Raw genomic sequence first — 17,883 nt, 5'->3', positions numbered from 1 at the left:
CCGCGGAGAAAAAATAAAAAATAAAGAGAAAAGCTGTCGGCGGAAGCGTTTGTCGATAGATCTTTTAATAATAACGTTGTAACTCACGGAAATTGCCGAAATCAGGGCTTCTAAATCCTTTATAGCCGTACTTCGCGGTTTAGGTTGTGTTCCAGAAAGCTAGGCGGAGTTATTCTTTTCAACTATTGGCGGATCTGGACTGGTCCTTTCCGCCAAGCCGCCTGGAAAGTTGCCTAGATTTTTTTTTTAGTTCAATTTCTTCTTGGGTATTTGTATGCATGCTTTAAACCTATAGCCATGGGAGTGTTAGCCAGAGCCACTCGTAACCGTGTTCGCCGCCACGGTCGTGAGTGGCACTGTCTGACACTAACACGATTTACAAATACTGCAAGAAATGAGTACCTTGTCACTTGAGGCCCGAGCTGGCTGCCTGAGCGAAAAAAAGCTTAAAAAGAAAAGCATACCGGTGCAAATATTTGCAAGGATGAGGCGCGTGTCTGCTGCATCAAAAGTCCGGAGATGACTCAGCACACCGTAATGCTGTTCAAATATATTTATTTTGCTTGTAATAAGTGTAGGTAACGCCCACATTTCAGAAGCGCTGGGATTCAAAGCGGATGGCAGCATTAATTGGTCGCCAGTCGAGATCAGCAAGAAGAAAAGCAGGAAAGAGATCGATGAAACCGGAGCCGTTAAAGACATATGTAACTGTACGATATAGAGATGAAAGTTAATCACGAGAGAAATAACAAGATAGGCAAAATGCTAGACTGCTATGTATGTATATAACAGCTGAATAGCTGAAGCAGGCTTGATGACTATTTGTCGCCACCCCGTTGCGAAGGTGATGTCAATAATGATAATAATCATAATCATCGTCACCAGTTATTTTTAGTACCCGCAACACGAATACGCAAGAAAATGGAGATAGGAATAGCTGTCGCCGTAGCCTTATTGGCAGATCATCGTACGCGTCATGCGCAGGTTGCTGATTTGGCTCCGCCCAGCGCACAGTCTTTGTTTCCGGCTTCAACCTCACTTTTCCTTTATGACGAATATGACGCTTATCTCATGTTTAAACCTCATTCTTAATTATTTCTTTATTTTAAATGAAAAAGAGCAACTCATTTCTCCTTTCAATCCTGCATCGTTGCTGGTGTTGCATTCCTATTAGAAAAAAAAATCGTACATCCTGTGTGGGTCGTGTCTATAATCGTTTATAATGGTATAGGATCCTGTGTAAAAACCTATACATCACCATGTAAACCCATATTATCATACAGAGTTGTGGCATGGGCATACGGGTCTTTCAGATAGGGTATATGGTTTAGATTTTCATTTATGACGAGCTCCAGCGGTAAAATCTGTCTCCTCACACGATGAATGCTGGCAGGGGAGTGACGTGATAACGACTGCGGTCCGACATCGCGCACCGTGTAATTTTGCCCTCACGAAACGGAACGAGAGCCCCGAAGGGCCTTGGGAAACTGACAGCGGGTGCGTACGCCGTGCGTGTTATACTTAGCACAGCATTGCGAGCCGCTATCGCGAAACCAAACGCCTGCGGTTCTTTCTTTCTTTCATTTTTTTTTTTAACTTTTTGCAGCACCGAAAACATTCCCCTTCCGAACGCTTCAGAGCCACGTACTAGACGTTCCCATTTCAAGCATTTCATTGTCCGTGCGCTTCGGTTCACCAACTGATACAATATATATATATATATATATATATATATATATATATATATATATATATATATATATATATATATATATACGTTCGACATTTTTCTACCTCGACACAAAAATTTGAGCACAGCTCTTAGGCGCCTGTTCCTGCGTTGAGTGTCGGCGTCCCTCGGCGTAACCGAGCGAACGAGCACAGCGAAGGATGAAAGAGCGAACGCGGAGCGCAGCGGTGGATGAAAGACGGCGATAGCGAAGGGAGCGGGGGAGGAGGGTATGGCGAAAGCGTGAGAATAAAGGCGTAGTGCCGCGCAGGACGGGCTCTGCGGCGGCGACCGCTACGAGATGGCGTCAGTGTAGCGCGACGTCGTCGATAGGGCATGCTGCGAGCGCCTCCACCGATGCCATATATGGAAGCAAAGCGCTGCATGAGCGGAGGTCTTCCTGCGGCGGCTGCTGTCAATCGCGCCCGCGCGTCAACCATGTGCTGCCTCTTTAGCGAGGCAGTCGCGCCGCACTTCGCTCCGTTTGCAACGTGCCGCACGAGACAGGTTGTTCGCGCCAGCCAGTATATCGCAAAATGAAAACACGTATAAAGCTGCGTTCAAAATTCGCATTAGGGAGTATCGTAATCGTAGGTGAACTTATTATGTCGACAGTCAATACAACATCTGTAGATGTTTTATTATAAAGCCTTGCGCTGTCTTTCTTGTCGACCTTTCTCTGTCGATTTTCTGGCTCTCGGGCGACCACTGACCAGAGGAAGTCATCCTAACAAATTTCAAGTATACGTATAGTCTGTATACCTTTATAGCCAGGGTAAGTTCGTAAAATCAAGCAATATATATGTGTTTCTAGTCCAAGGTATGTTTCCCTTTGTGCGGTTCATAAACAACCGAACACATTAAGACAGTTGTAAACTTCGAAGTAAGGCGTCTATAAGTTTTCGTGAGGGTGCACTTAGGCCTTAGCTACTGTATATAGACCAGTGCCTGTAGACACTCATCAAAATATAGAGAAGTTGTTCGGAAGTTTATGAATCACACATATACAGGGAAAAAAATACACACGCATGGCCAACGACTTGTATCGATGGTCTCTATTGCTGCTGCGTAAGTTCTTGATAGGGGAATGTATTCCTTCACGGCTTCTTCATGAGCCCTCCTAGTAGCGTCACACACACACACACACACAAAGCCTATCGACCGGAAGTCTATGCGTTGCACCACCAGATGAAAAGAAAATGCAAATGTTAGCGACTTTATGCTGTGCATAACCTCTCATTTACAGAGCCCAAGGGTCAAGTCTATGGAAAGGCAGATCAGTCAGCCGACAACAAAGCTGAAGATAGTCCGTAGACCGCTAATGTTCGCTTTTGCAAGGCCGTGTAAACTGCTGGCTCCGGCTGGTCGATTGATTCGTTCGACTTTTCGGCCGCACTCTCTCGCGCCGTGTTACGGCCGCGAGTCGCTCGCCCGTTCGGCGGCGCTGCTGCTGCTGCTTTATCGGCCCAGCGACGCTAGTTTCGGAAGCGAGCCGTTAGTCGCCGAGGCCTATCGGGGGAGGCGGCCGCATATGCATAAATGCATGCGGGGGGCACCACCGTCTTCTCCGCAGAGTGCTTTCCGCAAATGAGAGAGCGCGCACGCGTGCCTCTGTGCCGCGTGCGCGCTCTCACGACGCTAATTATAGGGCCCGCGACGCGAAGCTGTACGCGGGCCGCGTCGCCCGCAGATGGATGCAGCAAGGCGGAAGCTACGGAGGACATTGGCCAATCAGCAGAGCGAGCGGATACTTACGCACGTAACTTTACGTAATATTATTTTGCCGTTATGTAGGAAGCCTACAGTAGAGAGAGAGCGAGAGAAAGAAGAAAATAGGAAGGTCAGTAATATGATCGTCCGGTTTGCTACCCTACACGGGAAGAAGGGAGGGGCGTAAGTAATGGAATAGGGGATGCAAAGGGGCGAAGATGAATACGGCGGGCACACGGCAAGACGCACGGTAAGCAGGCATCCATCAATTAAGTGTGTGCAGCCATTATCTAAAGTGCACTAGCCGTAGCACGTTTATAGAAACTACCTTAATTTCTTCGTTCCCTGTATGCAAAGATGAGAATTGACAAGTGGAGTGGGGCGTTTCTGTGGCGAAGTTTGGACCGCATTTGTCAATTTTAGGCTGTGTAAATAAACTTAAAAGAAAAGATCTGCTTTTCCCCGGAGCCGGTACACTTTTGACCAGGGGAGCACATTCCTTTGTGATATAAATGCAGACATTCTATAAGTTATGCTGCAGACAGCTTCACCTTGCCTTATTGTCCTTGTCCCCGATAGCTTCTTTTTTAACTATCCAAAGTCTGCAGTGCCCACAGATGAATCGTTAACAAGTCTTTCATCATAAAACTGCCACATTTAAAACATGGGAAGGAATTAGATGACGCAGCGCGCTCACAAGGAACACCTTCCTAAACAAATTTCCATATGTATAGTCGATGTCGGCACCCCATACACTGCAGAAATACACTTCTAAGTTCTATAACATTGCTTTTAGGCTGTTTAGAGCGAGTGCACCTGTGTTCAACATCCTGCGACTTAGGCCAGAACACCGTAGCCGTGAGGTCCAGGCATTTCCATTGCAAAATACATGACAACAAGCAGATGAACATGATTAATGTTGCTGATTTCTTGTCGGTGCTCTCCCTTCATTTATTAATCATTTTCCCACTGCCGCGATGTCATATGTTCCAGCATCTGCCATTGCAAAGTTTCACTGAAGCCATATACAAAGCGTAAACAGGTTTATTTTTGTTTTTCTCTGATATTGATGGACTCGTGGACTTTTTTGAATAGTTCCAACAGCCTATCTAAAGTAAGCCCGCAGCAAAATTTATGCACCACAGATGGACCAGGGTACAAAGCTAGTAAATACGTTCGCCGGTCAAGTGTCTTGATTTCGTCCAGGCAAAAGGACATGGTGAGAGCAAAAACAGCCAAAGAAAAATTTATGTATAGTCCATATAATAACGGAACCCTCGTCCAATCTGCACGTGGTAGTCCTGAGAGAACAGCAAGGAGACGGCGGCACAGGACACGCTTTCCGACGAAGTCGGATATATTGTCAAGGCTGAACATACACCCTAACTCCTTACAACAAGAGATTAAGGCTGGTAAAATTGATTGTGTGGTGCATGGTTTTGTAAAGATAGGCTCTCTATAGACGAGCAGGAAACCTAGCTTGTTGAGAACAAGGACAAGTGAAGAAGAAACAGGATGCCACCTGCTGGCCGTGTCCTGTCACTCCGTTTGTCTCGCACTCTGTACTCGCATGGATTCACCAAGCAGCCCAAGTAACTTAGCTATCTATAGAAATCTAACAGACTAGTTGTAGAGGTATCTTGCGTAGGACAGATAACCGGTAGACTATTCAGTTACAGAATGGGGTTGCCAAGGGAAGGGAAGTGCAGTCAAGGACAGCAGAAAATTAGGTGCATCGATGAAATCGGGAAATTTGCAGGTGCAAGTTGGAATCGGCTAGCACAAGACAGGTAATTGGAGATCACTGGGAGAGGCCTTCGTCCTGGGCAGTGGACATAAAGAGAGGCTGATCATGATGATGAAATGTCTACAGACCTTCTTGTTAACTACCAATTATGACAAAAAATTTCCATAGCGAGCCTTTAGGACAATCTTCTCAAGCTGTCCGGATTTGATAGCCTGAGAGTACTGAAGCGTGCCTGCAAAAGTCCGCTCAGTGACACATACACAACAGGACAGTCTGGTCCTGTCCAATAAAGTGTGCGTGCTACAAGCAAGGCGGGGGCGGTTGCCAGTGCAGGGAATTCTGCGACAGTTCTCTGACCTCGGCAAATGTCACGGCACAGTGTTGCCATCTCCAGCGGGGCTTGCGAGGACACTGCACGGAACTACGGCTCCAAGTGCTCGCGGCTTATACGGCCCCCACTGCATGCATAGCACTCGCCACCATGTCAGTCCCGCGGCCCCGGTTTGTTTGCGAAAGCCGGGAACGCATCTATTTGGTGGAGCTGTCATAAACAGCGACCCCCCTGCATCACTCCCCCTTTCTCCAGTGACCCCCTTTATGTGTGTTATCCATCTATGGATGAGCGCAAAAACCTACAGCTATAAAAAGAGTGGGGTAAAAAGCAACCTTGCATGCAGACTTTCATCTGTCCAGTGCACTTCTGTTTGCCTGTACGCACCCTTGGGTTCTCGAATGCCTCTGCTGCCACATCCATATGCATCTTAAGTCTCTGGGAAACTTGCAATTGGGCCGGGGATCCTAGGTGCACCGCTGGTGCGGGAAAGCTATAGGTTATGAGCTATAAGGTTCGATTCCCGACTTGGGCATGTGTGTTCCGATGGGAAGCGAAGTGGCAAGAATGGGCGCGTAGGAATTTCGGTGAACGCATGCTGCACACGGTGACAAAGAACATATTACGAATTGATACAACTCTGCATAATCGTACTACTACTAATAATGTTAATGTACAAAATTTTGCCTTGAAATATGCATATCGTTTTGGTGGGTAGGTCTGAGTCAAAAAGGAGACTTGTTGGTCTGGACACGTAAAGTCGACAGTAAAAGGCAAAAGTGTAGTTTCAGTACAACACTATATACAGGTAGTTTGGGCGCACCAGAAAGGTCTAGAAGATATACAGGGTGTTTCAGCAAACACTTTCGTTCAAAGTGGATCTGCATTGCGAACTTCATGACTAGAATTTGTAAATTGCAATATGGGCCATAATGTAATTAGTTAAAACTTGATAAGTGAGTTTTTATTAATGAGCTAATTTTGGATCTCAATTTCATGTGCAAGTATTGCCCACCGCTTTGAGTAGGCCAGCTCACGAGGTAGAATTGTGATATCTGCCACAGGAAACTTTTAAAGATTTTTGAAAGTGTTTGCTGAAACACCCTGTATATACATATAAATTTGAAAAGGAAACGACATGTATGTTATTTCGAGTCAAATGAGGAGCGCGCTGATTCAAAATGTTGTGGTAGGCAAGTACTCGTAGAATAACAATAACAGTTGGCAGCTACAAAGACAAGTTTTTCTTCGAAGATTTCATTGGTGCTATTTGTGATGCCAACTATGATGATTCGCCTCAGAGATCAGGCAGTGCACGCTGTCTACGGGTCACCATATCGCAGAGGCCATGATATCGCCATAGTGGTGACAGATGCCGCCACCGCCATAATGCAGCGAGAGCTACACTTCTTTTTTTTTTTAAGATAAGTGGTGTCGCCGCAGGCAACACTCTCTTCGGCTTTATGTGAACAAAACAGGTCGGTAAAGCTACTCCTCTGCGAAATTTGAGAGGGAATCTGCAAACGGTTCAGCCGGAAGTGTCACGTATGTGTGGCGCTCCTATTTATGTTACGCCCAGTGCATTATGTTGAACCTGCTAAGCAACAACCGTAGCCATTGGTGAACAAACGGCCGACACTGGCTCGCAGGGCGGCGAGAAGGAGGTGAAGGACATACAGAAGCACGCCCTGGGCTCGGTATCCCGACACGAGGCTAGCCTGCAAGGAGATACCCTGGTCAACCACCGGGCGGCGCACAGCAAGCGCCAGCGGGACCCGCACAGCACCGACATCCATCTCCAGGATCTCGCCCACCCCGCCGGACAGCACCACGGTCGGGGCGGCGCAGGAGGACATGCCCAGCCGCACCACGGTGCGTATATGTCCGTCTTGCCCACATATTGGAGATTTTTCGGTGTGTCTGGTATTAATGGTAACCACATGCACGCAATATTGAAGTGACAAGCGATGTGACAGGCAGACCATGTCGCCTCGTGGCTTGGAGCAAACCATACGGACGTGATATGGCGCGAAAGAACGTAGCGATAAATTTACATTTTCGTTCGAATAAATACTCTCCCAAACACTCTCTTCAACAGCAGCTGTCTCCTTGCCTGTTTCGAGGCTGCAAGCATTTGCCCCTTGATGTCAGCCAGCAGATTACCATAGCGCGATGCCATTGGCCGATTGTTGACATCAATCAAGAAAGCGTGTTTGGACCAGTGCGCTTCTTCCTGCTGTTACTTCGTACAATAGTTGATGTAGTGCACTTCAAAAAAAAAAAGAAAAAAAAAGCCAACTATCATCTGCTTGCATTCTGCTGTGCCTCCCGACATAGGAATGAAACTTTGGCCACACTGCTTATCGCTGTTGTAGCCTTTGGGTCTTGTTAGTTTTGATTAGACGTGGACATTCAACTAGCCCCGAACCATGCAACGCTTTTAAGCCCAGACTACACGTACACTTCACCTGCTGCAGCTCGCGAGGAATGTTGGCTAGCCTCTAAAAGGGACGCTTGCCAGCACGGGCTCTCTCCCTGCCGAGAACACATGAAGGCTAGGCACTTCTCCCTCGCCGGCCAACGAGATGTGCTTGTAGCTCGGGAAGAAACACTCCCCCATACCCACAGGAAGATCCGCTGGGCCCACACCATCTAACGAAAGTGTGATGTCGTCGTCGCGTGGTGCTTTCACCTTGCTGCGGAGAGGGGTATTTCTCCCTCATGCAAACACACTTCACACGACGAGGAAATACACGAGCTACAATTCCTCTCGAAAACTTCCTAATTCCGGCTTGTCTTGTTGATATCATCTGGTGCATGCTGGCAGATCTGCAGCCAATCTGTCCAAGTGGACAAGCACGGGCAGGATAGATCTCCTCTACAGTATAAAAACCCCCAAATTGCTGTCTAATTTCTGCATTCTCCTTTTTTCCCAACACGCAGAGAGGCTGACGCACGCCAGCAAGCCGTCCAAGCACTCGGAGTCCAAGCGGAGCCACGACAAGCCACAGCACGAGCGCCACTACACGGTGTCGATGCCAGTCCGCTCGGGTCACCAGATCCACCGGCCCGTGGCGCACCACGTCAAGGAGGCTGAAGAGTCGCCGCGCCCTTACCGCCTGCACACCAACAGCCGCGCTCGGGCGGCACTGCGCTATGCCAAGCAGAGCCGCCGCGTCCACAAGGACTTGGGCAAGGAGCGCAAGTTCAAGAAGGCCTTCGAGAAGAAGCAGCATTCCAAGCCCCACTACCTCTGGTAAAAGGGACGACCACATCGCAGGATGCAGGGGGGAGGGGGGGGGGGGTATGACCCCATGCCCCCCCCTCTTACGCCAACCGGAGAGGGTAAAAGGGGCCGCACTGGACTGAAACATGCAAGGTGACATGCACGTAATAATGACAGCTAACGCAACGACATCGACACCTTTTTGCAACAAGATTGCACGTCATTGCCAGTAGGACTAATAAAAGTTAAAGCACTTGTGCATCCAGTGGCTCCAGTCTGAAAACTGTGCCCCGGCGCCCTCTCGCGCCGCTTGCAAAAAGTTTTGAAGACAAAGGCTTATGGACCTTTCCAGAGCACTGCGTGCCATCACATGCAGCCAATGACATAGGCACTGCCCAGCACATAGTGTTGCAAAAGTCATAATGCTCGAACACACCTGCTAGACGGTGCGAAAAATGGCATGCTGCCGTTGTGCATTTAATGTAATGTGCACAGTAATAAATGTGTTCATGGCCAATATGCACAAACAAGGCATTTCTCATAGCAGTGTAATGTGTTCAATGTGGTGGCACCACTGAGTGAAGCTAGTGCAGACCACAGCAAGGCAGCTATGCAAAGGTTGTCAATATCTGAGAACATGCAGTAAACCAAGTGCAGATCTTTTCCTTCGCACCGATGACATTTTCCTTTCTCAGTTCGGCAAATGAAGCCTCTCTTCAGAAGCAAGGAGTATGCAGGCTAATGAAACGCATCCCAGGATATGGGTGGGAAATGTCGAGTGTTGTGCTTGTCATTATTACATAGATGCCACCTGTCGGGGCAACCAGTTACAGTTCTACACATTACTGACTCCTGCCATGAGTTTCCATAGGCAAGATTCAAAACGTGTCCTAGAGCACTCCGTCATCCTCTGGGTTGCCAGCATAGCTCAGCAGCCTTGAGGGGAAGCATGTTCCCCAGTGGGGCCTGAAGTGGGCAAGCATAAATTAATTCAACCGCAACGGGAGCGCATTTGTCTCAAAAAGCTTCAGTTATGAAGCACATTTTCATGGTGGAATGTTGTCTTCTAACGCGACCAATTCTGTAGTGCCCTGTCTTCTTTGCTGTGACCATGATGGACATTCTACTTTGAATGCAGTGATAAAATCGGCAACAAGGAACGTGAGGTCACATTTAATGCCCCTTAGGTTGCAAACTATGAACGTAAGTTCATTACCAACTTATAAGCATGGATATTGCTAGAAGACCCCTGGGTGTGCAGATTGGGCTGATAGAAAAGTTCAAAAGTGCATTTAAAAGCAAATTTAGTAATACTGCCTCACTGTGGCTGACTTTAGTTAGCCGCACAGGATGACAGAATGTCTGCTTGCGATGTGCCGAGAAAAATACACTAGGCTTGTTAGACGAAAAATTTTTTTTTCATAAAAGTTGCACCATGCTTAATGGTGCGAAATCGTGATCAAACAACTTGTGCCAACACTGCTGCATGATCAAATGATAGAAACATGTTTAAGAAAGAGTGGCCTGGCTACCGATATGCAAGAGTTAAAAAATTTGCTCCATTTAAACATGCAAAAGTTGTCCATTTGCAGCTTCTGGATACACTATCGGGGGCAAACGGGGGCAAAAAAAGTGAGTGACAGCTAAGTCGGTAATACTTTTATGGCTGGAGCTATAAAAAAGAAAGAAAAAAAAAAACTGCCTGTGAGATGAATTCACATATGCATTCAGCAATGCTGAGATATCAAGCATGTTACTTAATTGTACACAAAAGACTGTTAAGGATGCTTCCAGCAGCACGCTCCTCTCACCTGCGCACCTTTGTTTTTTCCGCAACCCAAAGCTGTTCATTGAAACGCTGCTAAGTGTTGGAGAAAGTTGCTGCTTGCATGCTGTTAATTTTTGTGCACATTGATGTTGATTATAACCAGCATATGCTTACGTTGCTTAGAATGTTTTGTACACAGTGCAAGTAGCTTGTGCAAATTGACAGTTGTTGCTGTATAACTGTAGTGCTAAAGTTAGGGCAAAAGCTGTATATTTTCAATTTCGGGCTTCCTAAGGGTTTCCTGCTAGTGTTGAAACCTTGGTTCCTTGTACTCTAGCAAACGATGTTAACACTATGTTGCCCAAACAGACTTACTAAAGTTTAAGATTACTTTTGCTGAACGCGTTGCGCAGTCTGTTCTCTGCTCAATTACCAAGAAACAGCCTGCTTACAATGTTAACACGGTGTACTTGTTGAGACAGTGCAGAAGCATTTCAGTTTACAAAGAGACTTCTTTATTCGAGTTCCCCATGATTACTGCCAATGGCCAGACATCGTACCGACATATATAATACATGCAATGTATCGGCAAAGGCCGTCGTGCTTGCTTGTCTTCGCTAAAGGCAAAACACCATGTCGCAATTCTCGACATTGGAAAGACATTGCAGAAGCGTTCCACAATACCATGAGGCTTCTCTTCTATCCAAGTTCCAGCTGGTTAACAACGGCCAGGCATTCGTAAGGACACATGTTGTAAAAAATGCGGAATGTATGAGCAGAAGCCGTTGTGACCGCTTGCTTGCTTTGTTGAGGCAAGGTACTCGTGTTGCGATCGTCGGTCTCGAAAAGGCTGACAGGAGAGAGAGACCTGGTTCCTTTTTATCGATGCATCCGGTATGCACACTATTTCCGCCCTAATCCTTCGATAGTATATACATATGAGTATATTATACATGTGCATGCACACGCATGTTTGTTATTTCGGTGGAGGTTCTGTTGCCTTTCCTTGGCTCTTTCCCGAGAACAAACCTTTGTGCTTTCTTCAGCCTGTGCGCCTCTTATTACGCATGTGACTGCGTCGGTGGTCACTGTTTATGAAAAGCTCTGTACAACATTGCCAAGTGTGTTTTTTGTAGCTTCCTCCCTCAGTGTACGATCAATTCTTAATAAAAAAAAAATATATACTGACAAGAAATCGTGTCTTGCAGTTTGTTCTTCACTGAACACCACTTAATCCTTTGCTGGAGACAAAGTACCACGTTCATCTACCGCTGTTACATTCACGCCTAAGTTTCCCATTATTCCTATTACTGTATTGCTGCACAAAGTTGACAGTTTAATAGAAAACTTGTCCTTGCAAAAAAACATCAATGCAAAGCAACTCTGGCAGCAGAATAAGATAGTGTGGCACAGAAATGATGACAGTGAGCCAAAACGACTTTGTTAACTGCTAAATTGAGAATTGTTCACCAGTCATAAAATCAACAGTGCCTTTAAAGGTAAACTTCATAAACATAGCAATCTTCAGTCTATCTGCAAATGTTGCTTCCATGCATACAAAAGGCAGCATAAGTTGCTTCCGTGACAATCGGTGTACTAGAATGAAATAAACTTTCCCGCACCGCATTTTATTCGTTCTTTATGACCAATGACATATTCTTGCTGTTACAAAGGTTGATGTTTTGGGAACACACATCCCACACTGGGGAAACACGCTTTGAAAAGCTGTGACCATATTTCCATTCATATCAGCAGTCAACTAGTACTGGTTGATTCAGTACCAGAAAGGACCAGCAGCAGAAGTATCGATATGACTTGGTAGTACAGCACAACTGCTTGTTTCGTCATGACTCTAGACAGCAGCTTTCTGCGCAATGAATACTTAGTGGTACTGGCACCAGTGGTGCAAGTAGCAGTACGAGTGGTACGGCACACCTCCTTATTTGGACATTGCTCTAGGCTTCAGCTTTCTGCTCTCAGGGTGATAAACGTATACAGCAAAATTTGTTTGATTTGCATAGAAGTGTATAGACGAGACACAGGCTTTGCCCCACAAAGTTATTTTTAATTAAAAGCAAGATAAGAAACAAAAGTTGTTTTCCAAAGCATGCATTTTCTTATTTGCATTATGAAATTGTCTTCTGTAATGGGACCTTTAGAAAAAGAAATATTTTTTGCAATGTTTGTTGCCTGGGTTTAACCAGCAGTCAAACAAAAGTGTGGCGGCGGAGTGTTCGCCAAGGCTGTGGCGGGTCACGGGTTCAATTCCCGCTGCCTTCCGGTCGCCCACCGGTTTGTCGAAAATGGATACAAGCGCTCCCCTAGCCTGGCATTTGGCCTTCTTCAGAGGTGATGTAGTTTAGAAAGGAGGGGGAAAAAAAAGGAGTCTGGCAGTCCCATGCTGCCAACTTTTGCAATAGGTGGGTGTCCTTCCAAGCGCCTGGAACTCTTGTAGTTGTTCAGCACCTGGCTGGGAGGGCGCTTATTCCTTTTTCACCTATAGGTGCCTGGCGGCAGCACTCGTCTGCCTCTCACAGCAGCAGAACATGCTCGAGTATTTCACCGAAGCTGTGGCGGGAGAAGGGCACCTAGAGACCCTCGCAAATCTGTCGGGCCTCCTTGCAAGATGAGACCCCATGTAAACAACTGAATGCCACGTTGTGGCACATCTCTACCCTATAGAAAGAAACTGTGGGTTTCCAGCATCATTGGGATTCAAGCCCAGTACCTGCCGCATACAAGCCAGAAGCACTACCATTTCACTACCACTGAGGCTAAAAAAGACACCTGTTAGGAAGTTGGCAGCATGGGACTGCTAGACACATTTTTAAAACCGCAGGGATGGCTTAGTGGTAGAGTATGCGCCTCGTATTTGAGAGACACTGGGCTCAAATCCCAGTGCCACCGGAAACCTAGTTTTCCTTATGAGTATAAATGTCTCCCGGCCTGGTGCTTGGTGGTGTGTGCACCTTGACAGGCCCTATAGAGATTATATGTGCACGCTCCAAGGGCGCTTCTTGTCCAACCACAGACGCCCTTGTTGAAGTGCATCTGCTGCAGCTGTGAGAGGGGCTCGTGAAGGTTTCGACAGGAATTTAGGGCACAGGCTCCTTTCACAAGTGTATCGCCCCTGAATAAGGCCAAGCCCCAGGCCGGGATTGGCAAAGTCCGGCAACGGTGGGAATCGAACCCACTACCTCCCACAGCTGAGGCGGACACTTTACCACTCGGCCACGCCTGCGCCAGGCGTGAGACAATTGCATCACACGAGAAACAAGGACGGTAACCAGTGAAAATAATTTAAAGGATGATTGAAGAGAGGCAAGCTCTTGAATGACCTGCCTGTCTTGGCTGGACTCCAGCACACTGAATGTATGGCACAGTGCTTCAAAGGTTACTGCCGAGTTCTGGTTGTGAGCTTAGGGAGCAGAAACATGCGTACATTACCTGAGCAAGCTGTCGGATGTCGGTGATCCTCTCTGACATGGTTCGCAGGTAGCGGTTGATGGCCATGTAGTCCTCCTGAGCCAAGATTTCTGTCTCGCAGATTTTGAAGATCGCAAGGGCAAAGCGGAAGAGGACCTGAAATTGACAGTAGATTTACAAGATGGTACTATTACACTCGAGCCTAATTGTAACAAACACGGATGTAGCGAATTGTCAAATGCAACAAAGTAAATATAAAATGTGTCTTGCTCCTATCAACTTGTAATGAATATATGCTTATAACGAATATCTCCGATATAACAAGAGCATTTCTGCATTGTATGCATCTTCGCTGTAACCAGGTTTAACTGTTGTTTGCATCAAAGATTTAAAGGGCGCCATATCTTCAAGCTCAATTACTGTAAAGCTTCTATGAGCTTCTGTGAAGTTCTTATGGCAGCATGTGCAATCGGCACACTTTCCAAAGGCTGAACGGAAATCTGCCTTGTTCATGAAAATCAAGGTGCATGAACTGTGATGCTGGTTTTACATGTAGCAAAGATGTTATGTGCTAACAAGGGAAACACACATAATTGTTTATTATGATGCTTTATGCTGTAACACGTCCAATAAAGCCTACAGTTTTGTTGGGGGGGAACAAAAACAGATTTCTTTTCAACTGCAAGCTCAGCAGTAAATTTGTAATCAATTAGTATTCCTCATATCACATAAAGTGAGGGCAAATGAAGGCCAAGGATGATCAGTGGGCCTTACATGAACAGCTTTAGCTGTCAACATGTTGGCACCTGACTGAGGCTCCTATTTCTCTTTGCACAAGTAGCACAAAATGGTTGTTGGTAAGCACGCGTTCATGGCTTGGAATTTGCCATTCAGAAGCTATGTCGAACGCTCAGTGCTGATGTTGGGCCAAGTGGGAATAGACATGCCTACAGAAAGGGCAGATGAGACAAATCCCTCCACCGGCTTGTCTGATCTTTCCTTTTTGTATGTGTCTTTTTTCACCTAACATCTATTCAGGAATGTTTCACCAACCACTTAGAACCAGAAAAGATAAAAAAAGTGGTACTCCGATCAGAGTGGAGTGGTTAAAGGGGTTTAAAGACTCCAGCCCACACTTCTCTTTTCTTAATATGGATTTAAGCTTCCTGACCAGGAAAGATGTTGTCAGAGTATTGATTTCACAGCTTGATAAGAAACGAGATATTCCTATAATCTTCATGTGGAATCAAGGATGTTAGGTCTCCATGTTTTGAAGTATACACAAAATAGTGCTATTTTTTTATTTATTTATTTTTACTGCGATCTTTTACAAGATCTTAGCAGGGTGCGATCTTTTACAAGATCTTAGCAGGGTGGGAACATACAAGTACATTCATACAAACATACAGTTGAAGCAATCATGCCGACGCTTGAATTCAACATGGCAAAAGGACAGAATGCATGAAAATGCTATGTTAAGTACTGCATTTGCAGATAGCTTCCTGCATGTTGCAATGCCTATCCAGTGGTCCCAATACTGGTCCATGGGGCAAGGGAGGCTAAACAGGGCACACCGCTTTTCCTTAATTTGGGAAAACCAGAGTCGTCAAAAAGAAAGTGAGAGACACGATGGTAAATTGGATGCAAAGGATGGAAATGAAAAGGTCCATGGAAACTTACAAATGTAGCAGGAAAAAAAGGCTGTATGACACACAAAACGCAGCACCTTGCTATTCAAGGCTCAAGCTGGCTGTCTGAGGACAAAAACATACAGGAGCAAATATTTTCAACATGATGACCTATGCGTATGTTGCAACAGAAGTCTGGAAGCAACTCGGCACATTGTAATGGAATGCTAGGATATTCACCCAACAAGACTGGTAGGGAACATCCATCTTACAGAAGTGTTGGGATTCAAAGTGGATGGAAGCACTAACAGTTCAGGCAGCCAAGATAGGCAAGAGGCATTTAGAGTATAGGTGAAAAAACCAGGGAAGAGATTGGTAGAACCAGAGTTACTATAGGCACAGATAACTGTACAATATGGAGATAAAGGTTTTCATGGAAAAGAGAAACAAAAATTGAGGAGAGATGGACAAAATGCTAGACTGCAATAGATGCATATGATACCCGATTAGCTCAAGACGATGAGCAAAATGAGAACAAGGCAAGTGTGGGAGCCAACGTTTCGACAAGTAGACTTGTCTTTTTCAAGGCGGCATATGCTTTCCTTGGCACGGTATATATACGTAGGGTTCTAAAGGGAAGAAGGGGTAATGCGGGTGGGCAAGGCATGATGAGGTACGATTCTCTGCATTTTCTGTCTCATGCAAAACGAAAATTTCAATGTAGGATATAGAGTTTAGGTTCATCAAAGTTATGACCTGGTTGGTTGAAATGCTCGGCAACAGCTTTGGGAGGCTTTTTAACTGTGTCCATGCGATGTCAGTGCAACCTGATGTTCATTGATTGTCTTGTAATTGATTCGCACCCCACAGATGCCAGTTAAAGGTGAAATCTGCAATTTTGGTCTACACCTTTTAAGACAAATGCAAACAGTGTGAATGATAGCATAAACACTTATCAGAAGCTCAAATTGACAGAGGTGCATTGAATTTATGGAAACCTGAACAGAATACTCTGAACAGGTCAGCTTATAATAGAATTGACCTTAATTGAGAATGTCTTAACAGAAGTTCACCATACTGAAAGCTTCAGGCAAGTGGAACTAATGACAGTATTTTGAGTCCAAGAAAACGCTGGACATTTGGAGAACACTTTTCTTCCACTGCTTGTGTACCTTGTTTCCCTCATAGAGGAACACATCCCAGATGTAGAGGTACGTCTCGGCTGGGATGGTGTCCACAAAAACAGTGAGGAACCAGTTGAAGGTGAACAGGGACAGGTCCACCTTGTTAGTCTCCAAGTGGGTGCTTAGCCGTGGCAGCTTTTCAGCCATCAAGTCCTTAAGGACTCGCTGCAAAGAGTGAAGTTATTTTCTACAGTGCTGGCCCTCTTGACAATTTACAAACAGTCATTCAATTCACGTAGGGAAGTTCTTATTTCTTTGTACAGAACATCAAGCATGTTTAACAAGGAATTCATACAAATGTACACAGTGCTTCTGCAATGATGTCTCGGGATGATTAAAATTAGGGGATTCGAGACAATTTTACTTGCAAAGCTTCGCAGCAGAACTTGCAAAATAATGGCCAATATGATTATAAACAGTTTCACTAATGGACTTTGGGTTAGTGATTAGTGGGGGCATATTACAATTGCAAAACTGAAGTTGGTCAGTACTCCAAGCATAATGCTTTCCTAGAAATTCTATGGCTTGCACTAGTTTCAGGTAATAAGAACTCAAAATGTGCCACGAAATGCATTGCTTTTCCTGTTATCACATGTATAAACTGAATTGTTCCATATTGCGAAGACATAACAATGGAAGATCGATGCATATTTCTTGGAACTGGTGCAAGGCAAAGAGCTTCCTACAGAAAATTATGGTTTGAGTACATACTTATTCATCGTATATACTGTATTATACTGTATTATTTACTGTATATATTGTATGTATATACTGTATTGGACATACTGTATTCATTGAGTACATACTTCATTGGTGTGAACACATGTCCTCTAGTTGTCAATTACAATTTTGTTAATGGCGATTTTTGTGCAAATTCTGATGTCTGCCGCTGCCATGAAGCTTGGGCAGTAAAGATATCATTTCGTATATAGCTTCCTGTTTTTAATGATCGAAGACAGTCGTCATAGAAAAACAACCCAGATGCACTGCTGTGGGTGTGTTCCATGGGCAATTTCATGTATAAACCTTGTCATTCCTTTTGCAGAATACATGTTGCACAATGCCAACAAAGTTGAAACCAATCTTTGATGTGCAAGAAGATCTCTGTAATGTGGGGCACAGGCAGATGAGCAA

The 17,883-nt window shown here is 45.4% G+C and overlaps 2 protein-coding genes across 2 annotated transcripts in view; one reads left to right on the top strand and one right to left on the bottom strand.

The window, feature by feature from the left end:
* LOC126539134 (uncharacterized) overlaps window positions 1–11,706 on the top strand; it is a 131,049-nt gene extending 119,343 nt beyond the window's left edge. Inside the window, exons 3-4 of the mRNA XM_050185867.3 lie at window positions 7,167–7,389; window positions 8,461–11,706. Coding sequence (XP_050041824.2) covers window positions 7,167–7,389; window positions 8,461–8,777 — 540 coding nt within the window. The 3' untranslated portion in view covers window positions 8,778–11,706. The remainder of the gene's footprint in view (window positions 1–7,166; window positions 7,390–8,460) is intronic.
* The window catches only part of LOC126539132 (TBC1 domain family member 2B-like), a 176,233-nt gene that overhangs the window by 126,163 nt on the left and 32,187 nt on the right, over window positions 1–17,883 (bottom strand). The window contains exons 16-17 of the mRNA XM_050185863.3: window positions 16,738–16,914; window positions 13,959–14,093 (exon numbers count right to left, since the gene is read on the bottom strand). Of these exons, the coding sequence (XP_050041820.2) occupies window positions 13,959–14,093; window positions 16,738–16,914 (312 nt within the window). The remainder of the gene's footprint in view (window positions 1–13,958; window positions 14,094–16,737; window positions 16,915–17,883) is intronic.

Source organism: Dermacentor andersoni, chromosome 11 (assembly GCF_023375885.2).
Source record: "Dermacentor andersoni chromosome 11, qqDerAnde1_hic_scaffold, whole genome shotgun sequence".
Classification (NCBI taxonomy): Eukaryota; Metazoa; Arthropoda; class Arachnida; order Ixodida; family Ixodidae; genus Dermacentor; species Dermacentor andersoni.
The sequence above is the reverse complement of the archived record's forward strand: the minus strand, read 5'-3'. Positions and strand labels throughout refer to the sequence as shown.